We start from the raw sequence: 25,803 nt of genomic DNA on the forward strand, positions 1-25,803 counted from the left end.
TGTGGAGTGAAAGCTCACTGGCTGGGCATCAAATGCCTCTCACTGGTCTAAGTCCTCATTCTGTTTTTTTGTTTGTTTGGGTTTTTGTTGTTGTTGTTTTAGGGACACACCCAGCAGCACTCAGGGGTCACTTCTGGCTCTATGCTCAGAAATCGCTCCTGGCAGGCTCGGGGGACCATGTGGGATGCCGAGATTTGGACCACAGACCTTCTGCATGTAAGGCAAATGCCTTACCTCCATGGTATCTCGCTGGCCTCGAGTTTTCTTTCTTTCTTTTTTTTTGTTTTTTTGTTTTTTTCGGGCCACACCAGTTTGATGCTCAGGGGTTACTCCTGGCTAAGTGCTCAGAAATTACCCCTGGCTTGGGGGTACCATATGGGACGCCAGAGGATCGAACCACGGTCCTTCCTTGGCTAGCGCTTGCAAGGCAGACACCTTACCTCGAGCACCACCTCTCCAGCTCTGGCCCCGAGTTTTCTTAATCCTCTTCTCCAGCCCCTTGTTCTTTCCTTTTCTCTTGGGAGTTGAGGCCTTTGTACCTGGACAGGGCTAACACCATTAGTAGCTGTGCTGTCACACAGCAACTTGATTCAGTCTTGCAGTAGTGATTCCCTCTGGGCCCGGCCTGAACCCTCCTTGGCCCCTGCCTTCCATGCATGCCCCTAGGCTGCATTATTGCCCCAGACCCAGCAATTCCTCATGGCAGGCGCTAGGGAAAGCAGCATGTGAGCATCACCAGGTTCACTCAGCTTGTGAGATGGTGGGGTCGGGGTTCCCATCATCAAGACTCAAGCGTGCTCAGCAATAAGCCGCCACTTTTTCTTTCTTCAATGCTGTTTTCTAACTCCCAGAAAAAGAGAAGACCAAGGCGCAGAAACAGCGGGAGGATGAGCTGATCCAGAAGATCCACCGGCTGGTGCAGAAGAGGGACTTCCTGGTAGATGATGCTGAGGTGGAACGGTTACGGTAAGCAGCACCTTGCTTTTATGCTACAACCCTGGACCCATCCGCCTCTCCATCTGCTCACAGCCTGGCCTGCAGGGCACAGCTCAGCAAGTGCTCCCCAAACACTAGATTCCAGTGAACCACACACAGGGGCCCAAGAGACAGTACAGCAGGGAAGGCAATTGCCTTGCACAAGGAGTCTGGCCTGCAGGACATAGCTCAGCACATGTTCCCCAAATACTAGATCCCAGAGAACCCTCATCTTCTTCAAGTATATAAGGCTAAATATAACTAATTTCCAGCTAACTTATATTAGAAGAGATAAGTCGTAACAAGGTAAGCATACTGGAAAGTGTGCTTGGATGAATCAAAATGTAGCTTAACTAAAGCACCTGACTTACACTCAGGAGATTTCACATCCCATGACCGTTTTGAACTAAAGCTAGCCCATAAAATAAGCTCTAAGTTAAAATTTTAACAATAAACAAATAAAACATTTAGTCACTATTACTAAAGTATAGGAGATAGAAATAATTTCACTGGCGCAATAGAGACACAGTACCGTAAGGGAATGACTGAAAGAAATTATTGAAAGTATAATACAGCAAAGATTACCCCTTGTACCTTTTGCATAATGACTTAACTAGAATAATCTTAGCAAAGAGAACTTTAGTTAAATATCCCGAAACCAGACGAGCTATTCATGAACAGCCAATAGAGCCAACTTGTCTATGTGGCAAAATAGTGAGAAGATTTATGGATAGTGGTGATATGCCTACCGAGCCTGATGATAGCTGGTTATGCAGATTAGAATTTTAGTTCAACTTTAAGTTTACCTAATAAACACTAAATTTTAATGTAAACTTAAATGTTAATCTGCAGAGGTACAGCTCTGCAGAATAAGATAACAACCTTAATTAGAGAGACAGTACAGCGGAGAGGGCGACTACCTTGTACAAGGCTGATCTGAGTTTTATTCCTGACTTACATAGAGTCTCCCCAAACCCACCAAGAGTGATCCCTGAGCATCAACTGATGTGGCCCCTAAAACAAACAAACAAAAAACCCCAATAAAACTCACTCTTCTGGCCAGAAAGCCTGTCTCCCCCTCAGGAGAAACTCAAATGTAGCTCCCAGAAGACTTGCAAAGACCCAGTGGGTATTTGCTGTATGCATGTCATTCACAAGAATCATTCACATGTAACACAACAGAGATGGTGTGGGAGCACTTCCACCACACACTGCCACACACACCAGGTCACATGTCCCGGCCACACACAACACACAGCAACATCCATGGATCAGGCGCAAAATCTCACCATGGTTCCACATTCTGATCCCTGGATTCTTTCCTCGCTCATGAGACTTTCCTTCATTTTCACAGAGAGCAAGAAGAAGACAAGGAAATGGCAGATTTCCTGAGACTCAAGTTAAGACCTCTAGACAAATTGACCAAATCTCCATCCCGTGAGTGCAGCCTTACTCCTTTTCCTCCTCATTGCTAGGAGAGTAAATTTAAGAGAATTGTTCTGGTATAGAAGGGAAGGTGCTTGCCTTGTATGCAGCTAGCTGATCAGGGTCAATCTCCAAGCACTGCCAGAAATAATTCCTGAGAACAGAGTCAGGACTAAGTAGTAACACCTAAGCATTACCAGGTGTGGTCAAAATCCAAAATAGAAAAAAAAAAAAAAAGAAGAAGAAGAGGAGGAGGAGGAGGAGGAGGAGGAAGAAGAAGAAGAAGAAGAAGAAGAAGAAGAAGAAGAAGAAGAAGAAGAAGAAGAAGAAGAAGAAGAAGAAGAAGAAGAAGAAGAAGAAGAAGAAGAAGAAGAAGAAGAAGAAGGAAGAAGAAGAAGAAGAAGAAGAAGAAGGAGGAGGAGGAGGAGGAGGAGGAGGTGCCAGAGAGATAGCATGGAGGTTAAAGCATTTGCCTTTCATGCAGAAGGACGGTGGTTCGAATCCCAGCATCCCATATGGTCCCCTGAGCTTGCCAGGAGCGATTTCTGAGTGTAGAGCCAGGAGGAACCCTTGAGCACTGCCGGGTATGACCCAAAACCCCCAAAAAAGTAATAATAAAAGAAGAAAAAGAAGCAGAAAGAAGAGAAGGAGGGGGAAAAGGAGGAAAAGGGAGAGGGAAAGGAGGAAGAGAAGGAGGGGGAGGAAAGGAAGAAGAGGAGGGGGAGAGGGGAGGAGAAAGAGGGGAGGAAGAGGAGGAGAAAAGAAAGTTAATGAATTAGAGCCTCAGAACTTCAAAGACCAGAAGAAAAATGGGAGAAAATTCTCTGGGATTCTCAAATATAAGATCAGGAATAACGGGGTTAGACCCACAGGGCAGAAACACACCACTTAAAACTCACCAGCTTGAGCAGGGAAAACCTCTTCAACAAGTGGTGCTGGCAGAACTGGTTAGCCACTTGCAAAAAAGCGAACATAGACCCCCAGTTAACACCATGTACAAAGGTAAAATTCAAATGGATTTAAGATCTTGATATCAGACCTGATACCATAAGGTATATAGAACAACATGTAGGTAAAACACTCCATGACATTGAGACTAAAGGCATCTTCAAGGAGGAAACTGCACTTTCCAAACAAGTGGAAGCAGAAATCAACAGATGGGAATACATTAAGCTGAGAAGCTTCTGCACCTCAAAAGAAATAGTGCCCAGTATACAAGAGCCACCCACTGAGTGGGAGAAACTATTCACCCAATACCCATCAGATAAGGGGCTAATCTCCAAAATATACAGGGCACCGAAAGAACTTTACAAGAAAAAAACATCTAATCTCATCAAAAAATGAGGAGAAGAAATGAATAGACACTTTGATAAAAAAAAGAAATACAAATGGCCAAAAAAACACATGAAAAAATGCTCCTTATCACTAATCATCAGGGAGATGCAAATCAAAACAACGATGAGGTACCATCTCACCACAGAGATTGGCATACATCACAAAGAACGAGAACAATAAGTGCTGGCAGGGATGTGGAGAGAAAGGAACTCTTTTTTTTTTTTTTTTTTTTTAGTTTTTGGGTCACACCCGGCGGTGCTCAGGGGTTACTCCTGGCTGTCTGCTCAGAAATAGCTCCTGGCAGGCACGGGGGACCATATGGGACACTGGGATTCGAACCAACCACCTTTGGTCCTGGATCGGCTGCTTGCAAGGCAAACGCCGTTGTGCTATCGCTCCGGGCCCAAGAAAGGAACTCTTATCCACTGCTGTTGGGAATGCCATCTAGTCCAACCTCTATGGAAAGCAATATGGAGATTCCTCCAAAAACTAGAAATTGAGCTCCCATTCGACCCAGCTATTCCACTCTTAGGGATATATTCTAGGAACACAAGAATACAATACAAAAACCCCTTCCTCACACCTATATTTATTGCAGCACTATTCACAGTAGCCAGGCTCTGGAAACAACCAAGATGCCCTTCAACAGACGAATGGCTAAAGAAACATTGTGTATATGTGGCACATATACACAATGGAATATTATGCAGCCGTCAGGAGAGATGAAGTCATGAAACTTTCCTATACATGGATGTACATGGAATCTATCATGCTGAGTGAAATAAGTCAGAGGGGGAGAGAGAGACACAGAATAGTCTCACTCATCTATGGGTTTTAGGAAAAATAAAAGTCATTTTTGCAACAATCCTCATGGACAATGAGAGGAGAGCTGGAACTTCCAGCTCACTTCATAAAGCTCACCACAAAGAGTAGTGAGTGTAGTTATAGAAATAACTACACAGAGAACTACCATAATCATGTGAATGAATGAGGGAACTGGAAAGCCTGTCTGGAGTACAGGTGGGGATGGGGTGTGATGGAGGGAGATTTGGGACATTGGTGGTGGGAATGTTGCACTGGTGAAGGGGGGTGTTCTTTACATGACTGAAACCTAATCACAATCATATTTGTAATCAAGATGCTTAAATAAAGATATTATAAATAAAAAAAGACCCCAAAAAATGCACCAGCTTGGGCTAGAGAGATAGCATAGCAGTAGGGCGTTTGCCTTGCATGTTGCTGACCAGGGACAGACCCTGGTTTGACTCCCGAGATCCCATATGGTCCTCAGAACCTGCCAGGGGCGATTTCTGAGTGCAGAGCCAGGAGTAACCCCGGAATGCTGCCCAGTATGGCCCGGAAAAATAAAATTTAAAAACAGACAAAAACAAACAAACAAACAAAAACCCAAAAAACCTTTACTAGCTCAGGCCAGAGGACAGCAGGGAGAGCACTTACTTTGCATGTGGCTAACCCGGATTTGATCCCCGGCATTCCATAGGGTCCCCTGACCCCTGCCAGGAGTGATTCCTGTGTAGGAGTAAATTCTGAGCACCTCAGGGTATGGTCCCAAAACAAAAATTAAATTTAAAAAACCACCAGCTTGGGACTAGAGCAATAGTACAGTAGGGAGGGTATTTGCCATGTACATGGCTGACCCCGGTTCAATCTCCAGCATCCCATATGGTCCCCTGAGCATTCCAGGAGTGATTCGTGAGTGCAGAACAACCCCTGAGTGTCACCAGATGTTGCCCAACACCCCCCCCCCCCCCCAAATGATAGCAACAACTACAAGCAAACATCAGCTCCTTGCACTGCCTGGTCTGTGGAGTTAGCCAAGCCATGAGCTGGCAGGGGATACAATGTGTGGGGGATTGGGGTGCAGGTGGTCCTGACTTCTCACTCTGCTCTCCCTCTCTCCTCTCCTTATCCTTTCTGCAGGTTCCCGACCAGATAAGAAAGCTGAGCCCCCACCTAGCAAGCCCATGGTGGCTAAGACGGGCTTGGCACTCATCAAGGATTGCTGTGGGACTGCCCAGTGCAGCATCATGTAGTCCCCCAGGTAGGGTGTCCCCGGGGCCACGGGGACCCCCTTTCTCACCCTCTTGTCTTCATTGCCCCATTTCACCGGGGCCAGAGAGCTCTTCGAGGCAGAAGGAACAGAAGGCGAGCCCACGGCCTGTACAGAGTAGAGCAGCAGGGAACCCCCCACTGTCGCATGGTCCCCCCCAGAGCATGCTGTACCCTGGTCCCTGTCTCACCATATAGCTGACTGCCAGGAAAGCCCCCTTCACAGCAGTTCAGTACCACGTCCCTCCAGTAAAGGAACAGGGAGAGGGCGTGTGCTTGTGACTTCTCAGCAGTTCAGTGCTGCTGGGCACATTTCTCGGTCCTCCCACCTCCCAGCTTCATGGCCAGACCTGCCCTCAGCCCCCTGGGTGTATTCCCTATCCTCCTTGTATTCCTGTCTTGGGGTTATGCATCTGGGAGATTCAGGAGGGTCCCGTGTGCAGAGACTTAGTACCACGGTTTTGTGTGCCTGGCAGGGTTTGCCAGTGGGAGCTTGGTGGGGCCCTAACCTACATTCAGGCTTTTCCTTTCCTGGCAAGTTCTTCTCCCAGGTGCAGAGCAGAGAGGGGCTGGAGGCCAAGGCTGGGAGCCCCCAAATGCTCAGAAATAGAAGTAGGAGTTTCAAGAGTGAGAAAGTGCAGAGGAGAAGGGGCCTCAGGGCAGAGGCTGCACTGTCTGGCCCCCAGACAGGGAACTCACCATGCATCCCCTCATCAGCCTAAGACATGGACTGCTGGGGATGTGGCCAACAACAGGAGAAGCACTAGCCTAGCAAGGCCTTACTGGGGGGTGGTTTGAACCAGCCTGTGTAACTCCTATTCATTTGTTACAGCAGCTGGGCACAAAGCCCTGTGACTTCTCTGTCCTTATGTGTGTCGTGACTGGCCCATAGTTAGCCTAACTCCACACTCACTGCTCATTGCTGTGTAAACCATCCAGTGAGGCAATAAAAATTGGAAACCACGTGCACAGCAGTTTTCCAGTTCTCTGTTTCTCTTCTTCCCGAAGATGAGAATAATCTATTTCCCTACTCTGTTGCTGAGAAAACAAAGATTATGTAAAGAAGTCACTTTGGTTTTTATCTGTAGCAGAAGCCTCTTGCTCCGGGCGGAGAGATAACATGGAGGTAAGGCGTTTGCCTTTCATGCAGAAGGATGGTGGTTCAAATCCCGGCATCCCATTTGGTCCCTATGCCTGCCCGGGGCGATTTCTGAGTGTGGAGCCAGGAGTAACCCCTGAGCAATGCCGGGTATGACCCAAGAACAAAAAAACAAAACAAAACAAAAAGAAGCCTCTTGCTCCAATTCCAGGGGATTGGAGGGATGCGGATCTGGAATCAAAGGCTGGTACATAAAATAATCCACACAAGGTTAAAGGGATAAAAAAAAAGTTCAGGAATTTCCACACACAAGTCTTCTGCTCATAAGAAGCATATATAGCTCAGAGACAGAAAAACCAAAACTGCAAGTGGTTTGTCCCTGAGACCTGGGAAGCAGAAGTCTAAGGCACCAATCCAAAGAATGCTTCCATCCAAAGGTGCTTCTGACTAATGAGTAACAGTCATATCCTGAATAGGATGGAAACCGGTTTAATTCAACATCTCCCCATTTTTGACTTTATAGAAATATGAGTTAAAACAAAGTATTCCAAGTTCCAAGGTTCTAAGAAAAAGGCGAATGCATCTAAAAGATAAAAGGAGGGGCCAGAGAGATAGCACAGCAGAAGGGCATTTGCCTTGCATGCAGCTGATCCAGGACCAATGATGGTTCAAGTCACGGCATCCCAGATGGTCCCCCTAGCCTGCCAGGAACGATTTCTAAGTGCAGAGCCAGAAATAGCCCCTGAGCACCCCTGAATGTGACACAAACAAACAAACAAACAAAAAATAAAAGGAGGTGGCACGGTGGAACACAATGTGCTCTGGGTTCTTCCTGGCTGTGGAGGTCTTACAGGCCTTCGGGGGCACCTGCAAAATATCTTTTTTTTTTTTCGTTGTTTTTGGGTCACACCCGGCAGCACTCAGGGGTTACTCCTAGCTCTAAGCTCAGAAATCACTCCTGGCAAGCTCAGGGGACCATATGGGATGCCGGGATTCGAACCACTGACCTTTGGCATGAAAGGCAAATGCCTTACCTCCATTCTATCTCTCCGGCATCTTTTTGTTTTTCCCCAACCAGTTTGAGCTCATGATGGGCCTGGCGGTGCAGCTCACTGACCTGACCTAACCATGTTGTTGCTGTTCAAAATGTTCTTGGGCTACACCATCTTTAAGGAACTCAATGGAAAGAAAATTCAAGAGGTTGATAGTTTGTGGAAAGAATTTGAAATTCCAGACAAAGCAAATAAAGTAATTAATAAAGCTAAAGCATTTTGAGAAATTTCAAGATACAGCAAGCATTAGCAGCATTCACAGCTCTGATGGAGGGTAAAATCAATAAGCAGCTGAGAGTTCTGAAGAAAATAATCAAAGCCCTGAATCCTTGGCTGTAGCTGATGCTAAACAGGGAGGGTTATAAAGGAAAAGCTAAATCTGAGTTGCATCCACAGTCCAGTTGTCAATGAGTTTATGTGAGGAATCCATTCCCAAATAGATGGGTTAATCCCTGGAGTTGAGCCATGGAAATGTCAGCTATGTGTTTTGGTTTGGCACAGTTTGTCTCACTATAGATCGGAATTCAGTGCGGATAAGGTGGATACAATGATTGTACAGGCAATCTCCTTGTTGGATAAAGAATTAAACAACTGGGCCAGAGAGATAGCATGGAGGTAAGGTGTTTGCCTTTCATGCAGAAGGACGGTGGTTCGAATCCCGGCATCCCATATGGTCCCCCGTGTCTGCCAGGAGTGATTTCTGAGCATGGAGTCAGGAGTGACCCCTGAGTGCTGCCCTGTGTGACCCCCCCAAAAAAGAGTTAAACAACTACATTATATGGTATTGCTGGCATTTCCTTGAATTAGGAAAAATTATTCCCGCGGCTCAATGGGACTGTGGATGCAACTCAGATTTAGCAAATGTCTACAGAAAGTTGGAGACAGGACAAATTATGCCTCAGCCATGCTTTCTGAGATCCTGACTGAGGAAGTTGAGGCTAGTGAAGGTGGCTGTGGAGATCTCTAGAGGGATGGAGGTTTCAGAAGAAGACATACGTAACCTTCTGCACCTGTGCATGCAGGTGATTGAAATCTGAGTTTTGAACTCAGATCTTTGAGTTCCTACAGAATAGCATGATGGCCATTGTGCCCAATGTCACAGTCATGATTGGGGAGTTGGTTGGAGCTTGGTTCATTGTTCATTCAGGTTCTCTCTTGAATTTGGTAAAACATGCAGCTTCAACAGTTCAGATTCTTGGAGCTGAAAAGACCCTCTTTAGAGCTCTCAAGTCCCAACGGGATACCCCAAAATACAATCTCATTTATCATGCCTCACTTGTAGGCCAGTCAAGTCCCAAACACAAAGAAAAGATTTCTAGGATGCTGGCAGCCAAGACTGTCCTGGCTATTAGGTATGATGCTTTTGGCTAAGATTCTAGGTCTGCCATGGAACAGAGCCAAGTTGGAGACCAGGCTAAGGAGCTTAGAGGACAGAGGAAAAAGCCTTAGCAAAAGCAGAAAAATATGAACATAGGGACCGAAGCAGTAGTACAGTGGTAGGGCACTTGCCTTGCATGTTGCTGAGCCAGGACGGACCTTGGTTTGATCTCCAGCGTCCCATATGGTCCTCCAAGCCAGGAGCGATTTCTGAGCACATAGCTGGGAGTAACCTGAGCATTACCAGGTGTGGCCCAAAAAACAAACAAAAAAAAAAAGGGACCGGAGAGATAGCACAGTGGCGTTTGCCTTGCAAGCAGCCGATCCAGGACCAAAGGTGGTTGGTTCAAATCCCGGTGTCCCATATGGCCCCCTGTGCCTGTCAGGAGCTATTTCTGAGCAGACAGCCAGGAGTAACCCCTGAGCATTGCCGGATGTGGCCCAAAAACCAAAAAAAAAAAAAAAAAAGAAAGAAAGAAAAAAAATATGAACATAAAAGTGAAGTAAAGACAATCCTTTTGGTGACTCTACATTGCCGACCTGTTTGAAAAAATGCAAGATAAAGGAGGTGGATGCAGAGGAGGAAGTTGTTGAAAAGATGCCAAGGAAAACCCAAGATCAAAGTTAAAGGTGAAGGGGGCCGGTGAGGTGGCGCTAGAGGTAAGGTGTCTGTCTGCCTTGCAAGCGCTAGCCAAGGAAGGACCGAGGTTCGATCCCCCAGTGTCCGATATGGTCCCCCCAAGCCAGGGGCAATTTCTGAGTGCTTAGCCAGGAGTAACCCCTGAGCATCAAATGGGTGTGCCCCCCCCCAAAAAAAAAACAAAAAAACAAAACCCAAAGTTAAAGGTGAAGAAGAGGAGTAGGATAAAGATCAGGGAGCAATGGTGGTAGAAGAGGAGGAAACACAGATGAAAAAGAATAAAATAGAGAACAAGAAACATATAAAGAGAGAACCAGTTTCTGATGAGGAGTCAGGTATCAACACAACTGTTGTTGCTAGTCTAGAGAAAAAAAAAAGAAAAAGGAAAAAAGTGAGAAGAGGACTAAAGGAAGGAAATGAATTTCCTGGATACATCATGTTTAAGATTGTCAGGGATATGCCAGAGATGCTCTACATATAATCAAGGGAGACTGGATAAAACTGACTAATTATATTTGTGACTTGGCATAAACCGCTCTCTTTAATGTCATTGTTTCTAGGAGTCTTTTGTTATACAAATAAAATTTTTTCTTTGTAAAAAAAAATAAAAGGAGTGGCAATATTTTGCATAAGCGCAGCGAAGTCGGAAAAATAGAAAAAAGTTTTGACCTAAAACAGGATGTCCCTACTCACATAGCATCCTGCCATAAAACAAACTACAGGCTCCAGGCATACTAATTTGTCTAATTCCAGTCTTTTTCATGGTCCCAGGAAAGGTTCTCTTGAATCACATTTGTTGCCATAAGGCTTCAGTAATTAGAGATCTTGGTGTTAGCACATATCCTGTGTCAAAGTCAGGATAGCTTGAAATGTCTCCTGGTATCATTTCACTATTAGGTGGTGAGACAGGGAAATATGCCTTCAAAGAAAGTAGTAGTCAGGGTGGCATATGAGCTCACCTTGCAACAAATAGGTGCCAAGGCAGTTTTAGGGCCTGTCCTGGCAGATGGTCAGTTCCTGGTGTTGGTGCAGAAAATCATGCCAGATTCAAAGATGGGACCCAAGTATTGAAATGGAGGCAAAGTCTGGATTTTTTTTTTCCTGTGGCTATTGTAAAATCAGCACCCTGCAAGCAGCTGATGACATATTCATACAAACCATCAGAATATGCCTGGGGAAACATTTTGCAAGCTGGAGGTAAGACCACATCAACAAATATACACACATGGGGCCGGAGAGGTGGCGCTAGAAATAAGGTGTCTGCCTTGCAAGCGCTAGCCAAGGAAGGACCACGGTTGGATCCCCCGGTGTCCCATATGGTCCCCCCCAAGCCAGGGGCAATTTCTGAGCGCTTAGCCAGGAGTAACCCCTGAGCATCAAATGGGTGTGCCCCCCAAAACAAAACAAAACAAACAAACAAAAAACAAATATACACACATAGTGGGTGAGTTTGCCATATCCTGAAGAAAAACTGTGCAGTGAAATTGCTGCATGGGGCTCTATTAGTGAGAAAAGGAACTGAAAAGGCAAAGTACTTTCTGTCTTTTGGGTGAATGGAAATATTATAAAAACCATATTTTTATGATTTTTACTTAAATTATTTTATTATACTTTAATTTACCTATAACATTGAATTAATTTTAAGTATACAGTATAATTATTTAATATATAGTGAAATGGTCACCATAATAACCTTAACATTTTTTCCACAGAAGGGTACAATTTTTTTTTTGTGATGAGAAATTTTAAGAACTGTTTTCTTAGCAAATTTCAAATATATAGTTCTATTAACAGTCACAAGAAGGTTCATTTTACCCCCAAGACTTGTTTAATCTTATAACTGGAATTTGTATTTTATTTATTTATTTATTTATTTATTTGGTTTTTGGGCCACACCCGGCGATGCTCAGGGGTTACTCCTGGCTGTCTGCTTAGAAATAGCTCCTGGCAGGCAGGGGGGACCATATGGGACACTGGGATTCGAACCAACCACCTTTGGTCCTGGATTGGCTGCTTGCAAGGCAAACACCGCTGTGCTATCTCTCTGGGCCCAATTTGTATTATTTTTTTTAACCAACATAAGTTATTTAATATACTCCCTAGCTGAGAAAGTTAAAGCAACCATATTATTTTCATAAATTTCATACAGAGAAAGATGCAGGCAGCAGAAGGTTTTAGGAAAGAGTCTGATGACCAGAAAAGAAAGCAATGACTAACTCTAGGTGTCTGACTAATCCTAGGAGGACAGGAGGCACAAATCCTTGAACAATATCCTGAGTTAAGACTTTGTTTGTTTTTAGCCCGCACCCAGTGGTGCTCAGGGCTTACTCCTGGCTCTGTGCTTAGGGATCACTCTTAGTGGGCTCAGGGGAACATATGGAGTGCCAGGGATTGAATATTGCATATACAAGGCAAATGCCCTATTTACTGTGCTAACACTAAGCCTGAGTTGAGATTTAGTTTGTGAAAATGTGTTGGAGTTATGAATAATTGAGGGTCTTGAGAGAATTTTTCATATACCCATTGACTATATGTATGTCTCCTTTGAGGTAAAAAACAATGTTTTAAGTCAATTACTATCTAAGGTCAGTCTTTTGGAATGGCTACAGGTGAAGGTAAGCAATTCTGTAAATTCCTCATAGGAACCATGGATTAATTGACAGCTCTCAAATCAGATAAAAAGTCTCCAGCTACAGAGGCCAGAGTAATAGCACAGCAGTAGGGCATTTGCCTTGCACACGGCTGACCCAGGACGATTCCTGGCGCCCCATATGGTCCCCCAAGCCAGGAGCAATTTCTGAGCACATAGCCAGGAGTATTCCTGAGCATCACTGGTGTGGCCCAAAACCAAACAAAAAAGTCTCCATCTACCTAATCGTTTTTGTATAACAAAATATTGGGGAATTCCATTCAGAAAAGGAGGCTTCAACGTGTCCCAGTCTCAGCTGTTCGTCAACTAAATTTCTAAGCATCTTTAGTTTTGTTTTGTTTTTTTTTTTGGGGGGGGGTACACCCGGCGGTGCTCAGGGGTTACTCCTGACTGTCTGCTCAGAAATAGCTCCTGGCAGGCACGGGGGACCATATGGGACACCGGGATTCCAACCAACCACCTTTGGTCCTGGATCGGCTGCTTGCAAGGCAAACGCCGCTGTGCTATCTCTCCGGGCCCAGCATCTTTAGTTTTATGCTGTTGATGAGCCACTGGGGAATCCAGATTGAAACACTGGACTTTCATTTGACTGGGATGAGTTCTGGGTGTTTTAATCCAGTGGCCCCAATTAAAAAGGCAAAACCATGATGGGGCTCCCAGCTCTGCTTCTCTGCAGACGATTCATTCCAGCACCCCCAATCACCCCTCTGATGCCTGGTCCACAAAAGGACAACTCGGGAGTATCAAGGGATGGATACCCCAAAAATGGTGGGATAGGGGCCGGAGAGATTGCACAATGATAGGGCGTTTGCCTTGCACACAGCTGATCCAGGACAGATGGTGGTTCGAATCCCAGAATCCCATATGGTACCTCGTGCCTGCCAGGAGCAAATTTTGAGTATAGAGCCAAGAGTAACCCGAGTGCCACTGGGTATGACCCAAAACAAAACAAAACAAAAAAAATGTTGTGGGAGAAACAGCATCACATCTTCATTTTTCCTGGTGACATCTACTCAGGAGCACTACTCTCTGCAGCCTGAATCCTCTGGGGTTCATTCAAGTTGTGCCTGGGTTTGTGCTCCCTGATGTGAACTCAGCAAAACCCGTCACTGGGAACTGCTAACCTTGTGCTAATGGGTTGAATGGGGAACATGCACATTTCATGAACGCTCCAAGTTGGACACTGAAGAAGCATGAAAATCTGAGGTTCCACACTCCAACCTTATTGCCAAGTCATGGGAATAATTGAATAATCACACCCAGGTTCCACAGTAAACTAGGATATTTATTTGGGGAATCCACCTGACAGTGCCCAGGGGACCAAGAAGAGCTGAATATTATTTTTGGTTTTGGTTTTTGGACTACATCTGGTAGTGCTTAAGGCTTACACCTAGCTCTGTGCTCGGGGACTCCTAGCAGTGCCCAGAGATCAAACCTGGGTTGACCACATGCAAGAAAAATGCTTACCTGCTTGTCTTTTAGAATGCTGCTGTCCAATGCCCTTACATGTTGGCACAGACACAAGCCTGATGGGATCAGAAATCTGGGACCAGGGAGGGCCAAGTTCCGCTCCAAAAAGGGTTTGGGGGAAGGAGAGGTCTTGACATGAGCTGAGGAATATGAAGGCAAGAGCACCCCCACTCTACCTCAAAACATGTTGCCCAGAAATGTCTGGAAAGGATCTAAGGCTTTTTCATGCCAAACGTCAAAACCAAATGCACTTGATGGGACAAAGAGAAAGCACAGTGGGGGAGGGCATGTGCCTGGCTGCAACCAATGTTGAGTTCAATCCTCTGAGCACCAAGAGTGACTCCTGCATGCAGACAGAAGCAAGCCTTGAGCACTGCCAGGTATGGCCCCGAAAACAAATTATTTTTATTTATTTTTTATTTTATTTTGCTCAAAAATCACTTCCAGCAGGCTTGGGACTATGTGGGATGCCAGGAATTGAACAACCATCAGTCCTGGGTTGGCTACGTAAAAGGCAAATGCTCAACCACTGTGCTGTCTCTCTGCCCCTCCTCCCTTTTTTCTTTTTAATCAAACATTTTTATGAAACAAAATAAGGTAAGTTCATTAGAAAAAAAATTCAAACAGTTTTACTTGTTTAAATACTGTTGAATATAAGGTTATTTTTCCAGTTACAAAACTGTTTATGTTTAGAGTTTCAGTCATACAATGTACAGCACTGTAAACACATTTTAAGGGAAAACTAAAACTTTGATTTTTTTGTTTGTTTTTTGGGCCACCCCGGTGATGCTTAGGGGTTACTCTTGGTTATGCGCTCAGAAATCCTGGCTTGGGGGACCATATGGAATGCTGGGGGATTGAAAGGTGGTCATCCGGGGCCGGAGAGATAGCATGGAGGTAAGGCGGTTGCCTTTCATGCAGGAGGTCATCGGTTCGAATCCCGGCGCCCCATATGGTCCCCTGTGCCCGCCAGGAGCAATTTCTGAAAATGGAGCCAGGAAAAACCCCTGAGCACTGCCGGGTGTGACCCAAAAAAAAAAAAAAAAAAAAAAAAAAGAAAGGTGGTCATCCTAGACTAGTGCAGGCAACGCAGATGTCTTACTGCTCTGGCCCCGAAAATCTTGATTTTTAAGGAAAAACTACATTTTCCCCCTCCCCCAGGAAAAACTAAACCTTGATTAGTTACAAACAGAAAAGATCACAGATTTGTTGGTAGCAGGACCACATATTTTTACTTTTAAAAGCTAAAATACTGGGCCCGGAGAGATAGCACAGCGGTGTTTGCCTTGCAAGCAGCGGGCGGATCCAGGACCAAAGGTGGTTGGTTCGAATCCCGGTGTCCCATGCCTGCCAGGAGCTATTTCTGAGCAGACAGCCAGGAGTAACCCCTGAGCACCGCCGGGTGTGGTCCAAAAAAAAAAAAAAAAAAGCTAAAATACTAACTCCTGCATGAGGAGAATGAGATGTGTACCACCACCATCAAAATGCCAAAATCTCCCCCAAAAACATCCTTGGTTGAAGTATACACCTCTGACCATCCCTTCAGCACAAGGTCTGCCCGACACACCCAAATAAAGCTGTGTGAATACATCCAGGACTCTCTCCAGGTACGCTGAGCTCAAGTGTCCGTCCTACCACTGGGATATGGCCCCGGCCCTAAGATTTTCCTAGTTTAGTAACATTCCCACCCTACAAACACAGCAATGCTCAGCCTAAACTCTGGGAGAACAAAGCAATACTTATTGCTCTGAAAGCCACTCAAAATGCATCCTCTCCACAAATCCTTCCAAAAGAAGGGAAAAACGATAATCAATGACAAAAGGCAGTTGCACAAGCAACACCTAAAGCCAGCTTCATGCTCAGATTCCTCCTTGTGGTTTTGGGTGCTCTACATGATCAGAGAAACTTCTCCAGTAACATACTATAGAAATGATCCCTGAAAGTCATAATTTTTTATTTATTTTGGTTTTTTGGGTCACACCCGGCAGCGCTCAGGAGTTCCTCCTGGCTCTATGCTCAGAAATTGCTCCTGGCAAGCTCGGGGGACCAAATGGAATGCTGGGATTCGAACCACCATCCTTCTACATGCAAGGCAAATGCCCTATCTCCATGCTATCTCTCCGGCCCCCCAATTTTTTTTTTAAAGTGGGAAAAAAAATTGTATTTGGGATTAGTCAGCTGGAATGTTTAGGAGATGATCCCAATTTTACTGGCAACATACAAGGCAGCCAGCCGAATATATACCTTCTTCTCAGACCACCACCAAAGGCAGGAAGCTGGTGGGTTTAGAACCAGCCTAGCAGTATGTGACAGGTCCAGCTTTACTGGAATATATGTGGATGGGGTGGCTGGGGTCCTAGTCAACCCCATCCAAGACTGCAAAAAGAAATCCAGCTGATGGGGCCTGAAAGATAACACAGCAGTAGAATGTGTATTGCACACAGCTGACCCAGGACAGATGTGATGGTGGTTTGAATCTCGGCATCCCATAAGGTCCCCCGTACCTGCCAGGAGCAATTTCTGAGAACAGATCCAGGAGTAATCCGAGTGCCACCAGTGTGACCCAAAAACACCAACAAAAATAATAATGATAAAATAAAAATCGAGCTGATGTTGAGCATCCCCACCTCTAAGGATCCAAATCCCAACCCAGTGCCTTGGAGTTTGTCCACAGCTCTGCCATTTCCCAATTCGCAGAGCTAAGGGAAAGTTGAGTAGCTGAGATGTCCGTGATGGACAGAAAGACCTGTTGATCACCCTCCTTTATAAACCTTCCCTCCTCCTAGCAGGACACACAGAAGCATTCACTTGCAAGACGCGAATTTGATGCTTGCTCGTTAAGTTTATTTCACAACTGTTTGGTCCCAACACACAAAACAGCACTTGAACCACAAAGGAAGTGTTTGAACAAAGGAGACAGTGAAGAGAAACCTCTCATCCCCCAACCCTGTCCAGATCCAGAAGTGCAAATGGGAAAATGGTGGTGGTGGTGTGTGTGTCAAGATGCTAATGCTTTGTATTTTTTCTTTTAACAGAGTAAGTTGAATCAGGTACATCTTCCCACTCAGAAATAATTTCATTGTCTTAATTGTTATACATCATTTTGTCACATCATTTAATCCATCCGCTAGATAAAAAAAAGTAAGATTGACCCAACGGGACTGGCCACAAGGAGTATATTTGGGACATGGCAGGAAGATGGTATGTCCTTTTGGCTTCCAGCAGCATTCAGAGCATACAGGGGTATGTAAGCACATACACACACAGGCCAGCACACGCACACAAATATACACACACTTGCAAGCACATGGTTCCAGGCCAACTGGCGGCAACGCCAGAGCCTGGCCTAGTTCCTGGTGACTTCTAAAGGTGCCTCGGGCATCTTTCCAGCTTACATGAGCAAAACATGAGTACATGAGCAAAACCAATGTCCCAGTGTGTGCCCAGTGGGCTGTTGCTGCTGCCACACTACCACTCGTGGTTCTGAGCTTCTCAAACAACCTTGGCTCACTCCTGTCCCGCTGTGTCTGCAGAGAGGTGCCCCAGGGAGGGGTCACCACGACCAGGAGCCCACAGGCCTCCTAGCTTGCTTCCATCCAGACCACCCAGACCAAGGCCCACGCACACTGGAACACAGGAGGGAATCAGTAGCTTCATTTAAAAAATCTTTGGGGAATGTCTGGAAAAAAAAAAAAACAACCCACAAAAAAAAATCCCCTCTAACTTGTAAAACTCTCTGATGTTTATGGCATTTTCTCAAAATGCAGACTCTGTGGTCAGAGCCCACATTCTGGCTTTCTAGAAATTCCCAAACTGCAAGTACTTCCCCAAGAGAAATCACGTGACCGGCTGGAGGCCTCCTGCCCACAAGCTCTTCCTACTCTTCTGCTCGACAAATACAAACCATTGTAAATGCCAAGCTTCTCAGGGACAAGGGGCAGGCTGCGGCCACTGGCATGACTGCCTTGGCCAGCTCACGGTGAAGGTCCTCCTACAGGGCAGCATTCCCTCCAAGTTTCCTCAAATACCAACATTCGGACGCCCCTGAAACATCCCAGCACACGTCCAGGGGTGGGAGGTCATGAAGTAAAAATTAACTGCTGTTAAGACACATAAGCTCACACAGAGAAAGACACACTTACACAGACACACATAGCTTCCCCCTAGCCCCACAGACCAGCTTCAGTGACAAAAAAGCTAGGTTAATCCCGTCAACCTCAGCCTTCCTAGTCTCAACAGAACCTAGACCTCTGGCCCACAGAAAAGCGCATCCACCGAGGCTGATTTGCCCGTTATGCATCTGATGCATAAGTGTAACAATCAGACTCGCTTCCCCACGACTCAGGCAGGTGTGTCAGGACTGAGACCTACACTCCTGCTTCTTAACCTGACGTGGAGCAAACTGGAGCCAAATGCAAAAGGGAAGCTTAAAACATCCTCAATGGCTGAGAAAAAGCTCCTGTATGGAACTACCCAAGTGGAAAGAGCTTTAAAAAGTATTGGGGGGCAAGGGGGGGGAGAAAGCCACAGCAGTCGATGGACATCGTTGGGTTAAAATCCAGAAGTAGCAGCAGCAGCAGCAGAAGGGCAACCACAAAGGCACGTAACAAGTCTCAGGGCAGGTGGGCTGGAAGGATGCAGCCACACCCTACCTCCTCCTACTTCTCCCTGGCTCTATTTGGAGACAGACATGGCCTGTGCAGATGCTGCCCGGGCACATCAGTGTGGGCAAAGGCTTGGGGACCAGACCACACTGCATGTGGGGTGCCACTCACTCCCTGCTGGCAGAGCAACCACCTCGCTCTCCTCCAAAACACTCGTCCACTGTTGGTGGTGGTGGTGATTTTTGAGGCCATATCCGGTGGTGCTCAGGGGTTACTCCTGGCTCTGTACCCAGGAATTACTCCTGATGGGATTGGGGACCCTACAGGATGCCGGGGAACCCGGGACAGAAATGTGCAAGGCAAATGCCCTCCCCGCTGTGCTATCATTTTGGCTCCACCATTTGATTTCATAATGATGGAAGAATTGGGGCAAATATATTAAGGATTGTTTAAAACAAATACCAGACTTTTTTTTTTTTTCCCTTCCCCTCTTCAAATAATGAGGGAATGGGGGAAAGAGTAGGAGAAAAGAAAAAAATAAACTCAGCTCAAGGTCAAAGAAAACAACATTCTGAAGAAAAGAGGCTGGGAGATGGAGTGCAGGCTCCCGGGGAGTTGGTTAAAGGCTATGTTTGAACCCACTTATGTGAGAGATCAGATTGCATCTACCTGTCCTAGTCTACACATCCTGGAGAGAATCAGAGCTTAGTGATGGGGGCGAAGGAAAAGTTGGCCGCCAGCCTCACTCGATTTTTGGGATGCTTCTTGGCTGGGCTCTCCATGGGGCCCTTGCTGAGTGGAGCCTCAAGGGGCTCCGAGGTGGGAGAAAGGTGCTTGGGACTAGCTGCTGAGACGACGGACAGGCCGAAATCAGGGGGCAGAGCTTCATTCTTGGTGGGTGCTGAAGTTTCACTTTTCTCTCCTGGATTCAAAATCTTCATTTCTGTCAAGGCAGACAGACAGATCATGTCAGTATGGGGGTGATCCAATGGGGGTACCATGGAGATGTTGTGGGGAGGGAGTTATGAAATTGGCTGAAACATGGATAGACATGGAGAATGCTGTGGAATGAGTCAGAGAAAAAGGGACAGACAGACAAAGCGATCATACTCACTGCAGGATACAAAGAAACACAGTAGGAGAAAACACTCAAAGGCCCCAAAAACTCAAACCAGGAGGACTGGCCTTTAGGAAAAAACATGTCACAATATGAAGAGAGGGTGTGAAGTTAATCCTACCCCAAAACCCTGTTAATATTACCTGGATGGTCAGACCCACCCACACCTGGGAGGGGTCGGTGGTTGGGAATAAAGAATAGAAGATGATGTCTGGGGAAGGAGAGGATAGAAAAAGGCATCAGGGAAGCATGGAGATCAGCAGGAAGGGAGACAGAGCTCCTGAGAAAGAGATGAGTTAGGCAGACATGGTGCAAAATCTGCACATGGCAGATAAGGCCACAGAATAAACTGAGCTGACTCCGATGAAACTTTAACCGACTGCTTGTGAATTAATTTCTCCGCCGCTACTACCCTGCATCTTCAGACCCATCACCAAAGGGCCTAGGCCCTAGAGGCACCATGCTGAGGAAGGCCTCATCCAGACACGTGGACATTAGACTTTATTTTTTATATTTAAAACTAAAATTTTTAAAGAGGGTTAGGGCAAAGAAGGGGCGACTCTGACAATGAAAGTTGGGAATGATCACCCTGGACAAGAAGTGGGTGCTGCAAGGAGAGAATGTGATAGGCATAATACCCCTTTGGTAACAGATATTGCAAAGACCACAGTGCTTCAGAGAAAAAAAATATTAACAAAGGTGGGTGGGGACGGAGTGATAACACCAGGCATTTCCTTGGGTAGGGCATTTGCCCTGCACATGACTGACTGGGACTGACCTGGTTTCAATCCCCGGAATCCCATATGGTCCCCTGTGCCTGCCAGGAGTGATTTCTGAGTGCAGACAGGAAAATCTCAAATGCCACTGGGTATGGCCCAAAAACCCAACCCACCCCAAAAAAGACAAGGAAAAGTGTCTGCCGTAGAGGCAGGATGAGGAGGAAACTAGGGACACTGGTGGAGGGAAGGGTGCTGGAATATTAAAACCCAATCAGGAATAACTGCATCTCATGAAAAAATGATAATAATAATAATTAAAAAAAATAGGCAGCATGCTGGTGATAGAGTCTGTTCCCATCTCAAATAACTTTTTTTTTTTTTTTTTTTGGTTTTTGGGTCACACCCAGCAGCACTCAGGGGTTACTCCTGGCTCTATGCTCAGAAATCACCCCCTGGCAGGCTCGGGGGACCATATGGGATGCTGGGATTTGAACCACCATCCTTCCGCATGAAAGGCAAATGCATTACCTCCATGCTATCTCTCCAACTCCCAAAAGGTCCTAGCCATCTAGTTTGCTCAGCTGCAGCCCGGATACCCCAGAAGCCAGCTCTGGTTTCCATTGCGGGACCAGGGTCTCTGCCCCTTCATCCTCTCTGACAGGGAGTGAAGGATGACCACAAGGCCAGGAGTGAGTACCCCAAGACCCTGTGGCCTGGCGCTGCTAGGGGGCACTTGGCTTGGCAGTGTCAAGGCTATGTCAGCCTAGGAGCTGAGTGTCCTAGGCTCTTGCCATGCTTCTAGACTGTTCCTTCTCACTGGGCACACTGGGGAGGGTGAAGACAGAATTGGGCTCAGGTCGAAGCAGCCTAGAGCCCCACAATACATGGGCACACGGCCATAGAATCCTAGCCGAGCCAAGGTCACACAACCATGAACGTCCATTTCCCATGGCTGAACCTCTGGTGGCAGGGGTAGGTATTCCTTCTCCTGCTACCCAGATAAAGAATCTCCCCATGTCTCACAAGGGCAGCAGATTGCCTGGAGCTGTGAGACTTTCATCAACCCTGTGCTCTGTGCCCAGGGCTCTAGGCAGTGGCTAGAATAACATAGGGAAGACACCCCCACACACACATACACACACTAGCAGAGCCAATTCTTGACCCTCCCAGTCAGGCCTACAGCACCCAGCTCTACCCCCTGCTTCCCCCTGCAGGACATAGGAGGATGCAACAGGGCTGAGGCCACCTATCCAGGAATCCATGCTCCATGCTGGGTTCAAGACACAGACAACTCCCTAACCTTTCCTTGGAATCTCTGGAGTCACCTCAGGACCAGACCAGGTGCTGGAGGCGCCCAGGGAGTCCCCCAACTCCACACAAACCCTGCTGGAGAAAGGTCTGACGCAATCCACACCAAGTCCCTCCTCAGCTTTCAGGTTTGACTATCACTACTCCCAGAAGACCTGTCTCCCCCAGACACATGCATAGTACAGAGCACCCTACCCAAAGGCTTCTGCGGGTGCTCCTCAAACTGGATGAGGTCAGTGGGTGGGAGAGTGACAGGATCAGGCGTCAGCTGTGGAGACGGCAGGCTCGTAGGTACGGGTGCGCACAGCAGGTCCACGGGGGAACTGGCGCTCAGGTGGAGCAGCGGGGGCTCTGGGGGTCCTGCAGGGGATATAGGGGGGTGCCCGATGGGCTCAGACATAGGGAGTTAGGGGTGCCTATGTGTGCAACATGCCACAGGCACATACACATACCATACCACCACCAGTTCCTGATCTGTGCTCTGAAATGGGGCCCTGCAGGCCATAAAGGAACAACGTGTGTGTGTGTATGCGCGCACACACACTCCCCTTCTTGTATATATGTGTGTGTCTCAGAGAGAGCAAAGAACCCTGCAGAAGCTTTGAGCACCCCCTTCTCCTATTCAGAGCCTCAAGATTGTTCTGCTCTATGTGGACAGCAGGATGACACTGGGCTCAGGCCAAGGTGTAGAGCCACATCACCGTGGGCTACACCTTCTCCCATACAAAGCGCAAGACAGAGCCCAGGGAAGGACATTCATCCACAGCCCTATGCTGGACTGCCAAGTCTCTCCCCTCATGTCAAAATAAACCCACCTCCACTTCCTTAGACCCATGTGAGCTGGACTCTGTGGCTTCCCACTTACTGCGACTTCCCACTGCGATCTGGAACTCAGGCATCTCCAGGATTTGCTGGGTGGCCGAAGGTTTGCTTTCGGGGTCAGAGGAGGAAAGGCCCAGAGAGCTGAGCCGACCTGGCAGAAAAAGAGCACCATATGGATGGAGCACAGTGTGAGTGTGGGGGATGCCCAGATTGGACAGGTCTGACTTACTTTTCATGTCATTTTTCAACACCACAATTCTCTTGTGACCGTGTCCTTTGATCCACACTACCTGAAATAGATACCTCTGGTTAAGCAGCAGAACAAAGGGGGGACAAGGCCTGTGGCTCAGGGAAGAGGGACCTATCATACTTTTTCCCTGAAAATACTATATCTGTGTTTATTTTGGGGAGGGGATTTGTTAGGGCTACACCCAGCAGTGCTCAGGGTGCAGAGCATGGTGCTAGAGATAGAAACAGCATGAGCTGTGTGCAAGGCAAGTGCCTTAATCCCTGTGCTATCTCTTGGGCCCCCTGAAAATGTCCCTTATAGTTGTCCCCTCAAATAGTGGTTGGCTGATGTAGCCAGAGAGAACAGAAGAGGAGAGCAGGGGGTAGGGCTGGCTCCAGGGTGAACAAGGGGCAGCAAAGCCATGGCCAGCAAGTGCCTGTTATCCATGTCAGGTGCTGACCCACTCCGAGGACCCTAAAGGCTTCCACCTGATGTCTCATCATAATTATGGCACATACTGCCACTGTCTGGGAAGGCAATGGACCCCGGCCCTCAAACCCTTCTCTCACCTGCGGGATGGCGCTCAGGAGCTCCTCCACGCTGCCATAGCCATAGGCCTGAGGCTGCAAAGTCTCGCCTGCATATTTGTTGTAGGCTACAGAGAACTCGTGCAGGAAGAGCTGCTGGTAGTGGTAGGTGTGCAGGAGAGCGCGCACCTTCTTGGCAAACATGTACAGGCTCGTCAGCCTCACACATTCTTCTGTCTGATCATTGGTGAATACCTGCCCGAGAGAAAACACAGACACAGAGACAGAAACATAGACATTGACACACACACATACACAGATAACATACACAGACATAGACATAGACACACAGAACACACAGCCTTAGAAGCTTCCAGAGCACCTGGCATGCCTAAAGACCCTAAAGACCATCTGAAAATGAGCCATAACCAGGAGTAGACCAGACTGGACCCTCCTACTCAAGGCTCCTCTCCCAACAAAGGGAAGTTGAGGCTGGTATCAACAAGTGTAACAGGGCACCTGAGGGAAGCAAACTCCGAGTTCCCCTCCAGCAGGAGATAGAGAAATTGGTCCAGGAGGGGGGAATGTCCCTGTGGCCAAAACTAATATCACCATGGGGGCCACTGAACATCTCTCAAACTCCTTCCAGTGATAAAGACCATGATGGGCTCTGTGGCAATTAGAGAAGCAACAAGCAGAGCAAGAGAAGGGGCTCTCAACCCCAAGCAGATGAAGTGAGCTCCTTTTCCAGCAATCTCAGGTCTTTCATTGGCGCTGATAGGCCTCCCGACTTGAACTACCCTTTTGTGTCAGAGCATCCACTAAACTGCCCAGATCCAGTGCTAGCAGACAATTAGGAGCCTTTAGAAAAAGCTGCATTTGATATTAGTAAGGAAAACAGAAGCTGGGCGGCAATTCAACAGTCTATGCAAACAGACTGTTCAGGCTCTCTTGTAAGAGAGGCAAACATTGGATGAGCCACGGCAGGCAAAGAGAGGGTGTTGGGGGACAAAGAATGACCAGATCATCAGTACTGCCTGACATTCAAGACTGGAGCAGGTTCCACTGGGGTTCTTAGGAACTGAACTAAATATTATTGAGGACAGAAATTCTGTCTGTATCCTTTTGTTATTGTTGCTGTTGTTGTTTTGGGACACACTAAAGGCCCTTGGGTTACTCCTGGCTCTGTAGTCAGAAATCACTCCTGGCAGGCTCAGGGAACTATATGGGATGCTAGGAATTGAACCCAAGTTGGCCACGTAAAAGGCAAATACCTACCTGCTATGCTATTGCTCTGGTGCCTGTCTGTATCTTTAAAATATTTAGTCATTGAGGGGCCAGGCATCGGAGCGATTAGCACAGTAGGTAGGGCAGGGGTCTCAAACTCACGACCCGTGGGCCGAAAACGGCCCTCCATACATTTTGTGGCCCTGCCCTAGAGGTATCTTTTTTGTTTTGCTTTGTTTTAGTTGTTTGGGTCACATCCCCCAATGTTCAAGGCTTACTACTGACTTTGCACTCAAGGATCACCCCGACTTTGCTTCCTGCGGCCCCCAGGTAAATTTAGTTTGAGACCCCTGATAGGGCATTTGCAGGCTCAGGAGAACCTATGTGATGCTGATATAGGACCCAGACTGGCCATGTGCATGACAAGCACCCTCCCCCCTATATTCTCTCTGACCCAAAACATGCTTATGCAGTGACATCACAGAATGGGGTTGTAGTTCAAGGACCAGGGATAGATCGGAACTGAGCTAGGGAGGGTATGGTTTTCAGCCTGACCCACCTCCACCTGGTAAGGCAGGCTCCGCAGCAGCTCGGCCAGAGTCAGGAAGCCATACTCGCTGGGATTCAGGGGGGCACTGTGAGCTGCCTCGTAGTGCCTCTGCAGTGCTTCCACCGGCATCAAGGCATTGCCTTCCCACGACATCAGCAGGACCAGCAGCTGCGCTGTGAGTGAGCGCAGTGACTTTCGGTTAATGAGCTGGATCTGCTTCCCCGATTCCATGTCTGCAACCTGGAGAAATGTGGAAAACAGGTCTCAGGAGCTAAGCTGAGCTGAATTGTGTAGTAAGGAGGAGGGTTCCAGAGACATAGGTAGAGGAAAATAATGGTCTGAGAAAGGTGCTGGAAAGGCATAAGCATGAACATACCACCCAGGGTAGCTTAATAAAAACAGAAGGGAAAAGAGACTGGAGCTATAGGATAGTGGAGAGGGTGCCTCTGCATACTGCCAACTCGGATTCAATTTCCAGCATCCCTTATGGGTCCGCTGAGCCCACCAGGAATGATTCCTAAATGAAGAGTCAGGAGTAAAACTGAGTATCGCTGGGTTTGGCCCAAAAATTGGGGGGGGGGGGGGGAGAATATCCCAACTTTCCCTA

General features: G+C 47.1%; 3 protein-coding genes and 2 pseudogenes across 4 annotated transcripts in view; 2 read left to right on the plus strand and 3 right to left on the minus strand.

Annotated features, from left to right (window-relative positions):
- BMERB1 (bMERB domain containing 1) overlaps positions 1-6,774 on the plus strand; it is a 70,214-nt gene extending 63,440 nt beyond the window's left edge. The window contains exons 4-6 of the mRNA XM_049789224.1: positions 852-966; positions 2,330-2,412; positions 5,677-6,774. Of these exons, the coding sequence (XP_049645181.1) occupies positions 852-966; positions 2,330-2,412; positions 5,677-5,789 (311 nt within the window). The 3' untranslated portion in view covers positions 5,790-6,774. The remainder of the gene's footprint in view (positions 1-851; positions 967-2,329; positions 2,413-5,676) is intronic.
- The window catches only part of EIF4EBP2 (eukaryotic translation initiation factor 4E binding protein 2), a 445,368-nt gene that overhangs the window by 331,571 nt on the left and 87,994 nt on the right, over positions 1-25,803 (minus strand). The window lies entirely within an intron of this gene.
- Positions 8,033-8,627, plus strand: LOC126030956 (nucleolar protein 58-like; annotated as a pseudogene).
- LOC126031513 (uncharacterized) lies at positions 15,847-16,046 on the minus strand (annotated as a pseudogene).
- The window catches only part of MARF1 (meiosis regulator and mRNA stability factor 1), a 39,264-nt gene continuing 30,376 nt past the window's right edge, over positions 16,916-25,803 (minus strand). For both annotated transcript variants that reach the window (XM_049789080.1, XM_049789079.1), the window contains exons 22-27: positions 25,206-25,436; positions 23,462-23,674; positions 22,893-22,953; positions 22,707-22,814; positions 22,037-22,201; positions 16,916-19,640 (exon numbers count right to left, since the gene is read on the minus strand). In XM_049789080.1, the coding sequence (XP_049645037.1) occupies positions 19,396-19,640; positions 22,037-22,201; positions 22,707-22,814; positions 22,893-22,953; positions 23,462-23,674; positions 25,206-25,436 (1,023 nt within the window). In that variant the 3' untranslated portion in view covers positions 16,916-19,395. The remainder of the gene's footprint in view (positions 19,641-22,036; positions 22,202-22,706; positions 22,815-22,892; positions 22,954-23,461; positions 23,675-25,205; positions 25,437-25,803) is intronic.

This window comes from Suncus etruscus, chromosome 15, assembly GCF_024139225.1.
Source record: "Suncus etruscus isolate mSunEtr1 chromosome 15, mSunEtr1.pri.cur, whole genome shotgun sequence".
NCBI lineage: Eukaryota > Metazoa > Chordata > Mammalia > Eulipotyphla > Soricidae > Suncus > Suncus etruscus.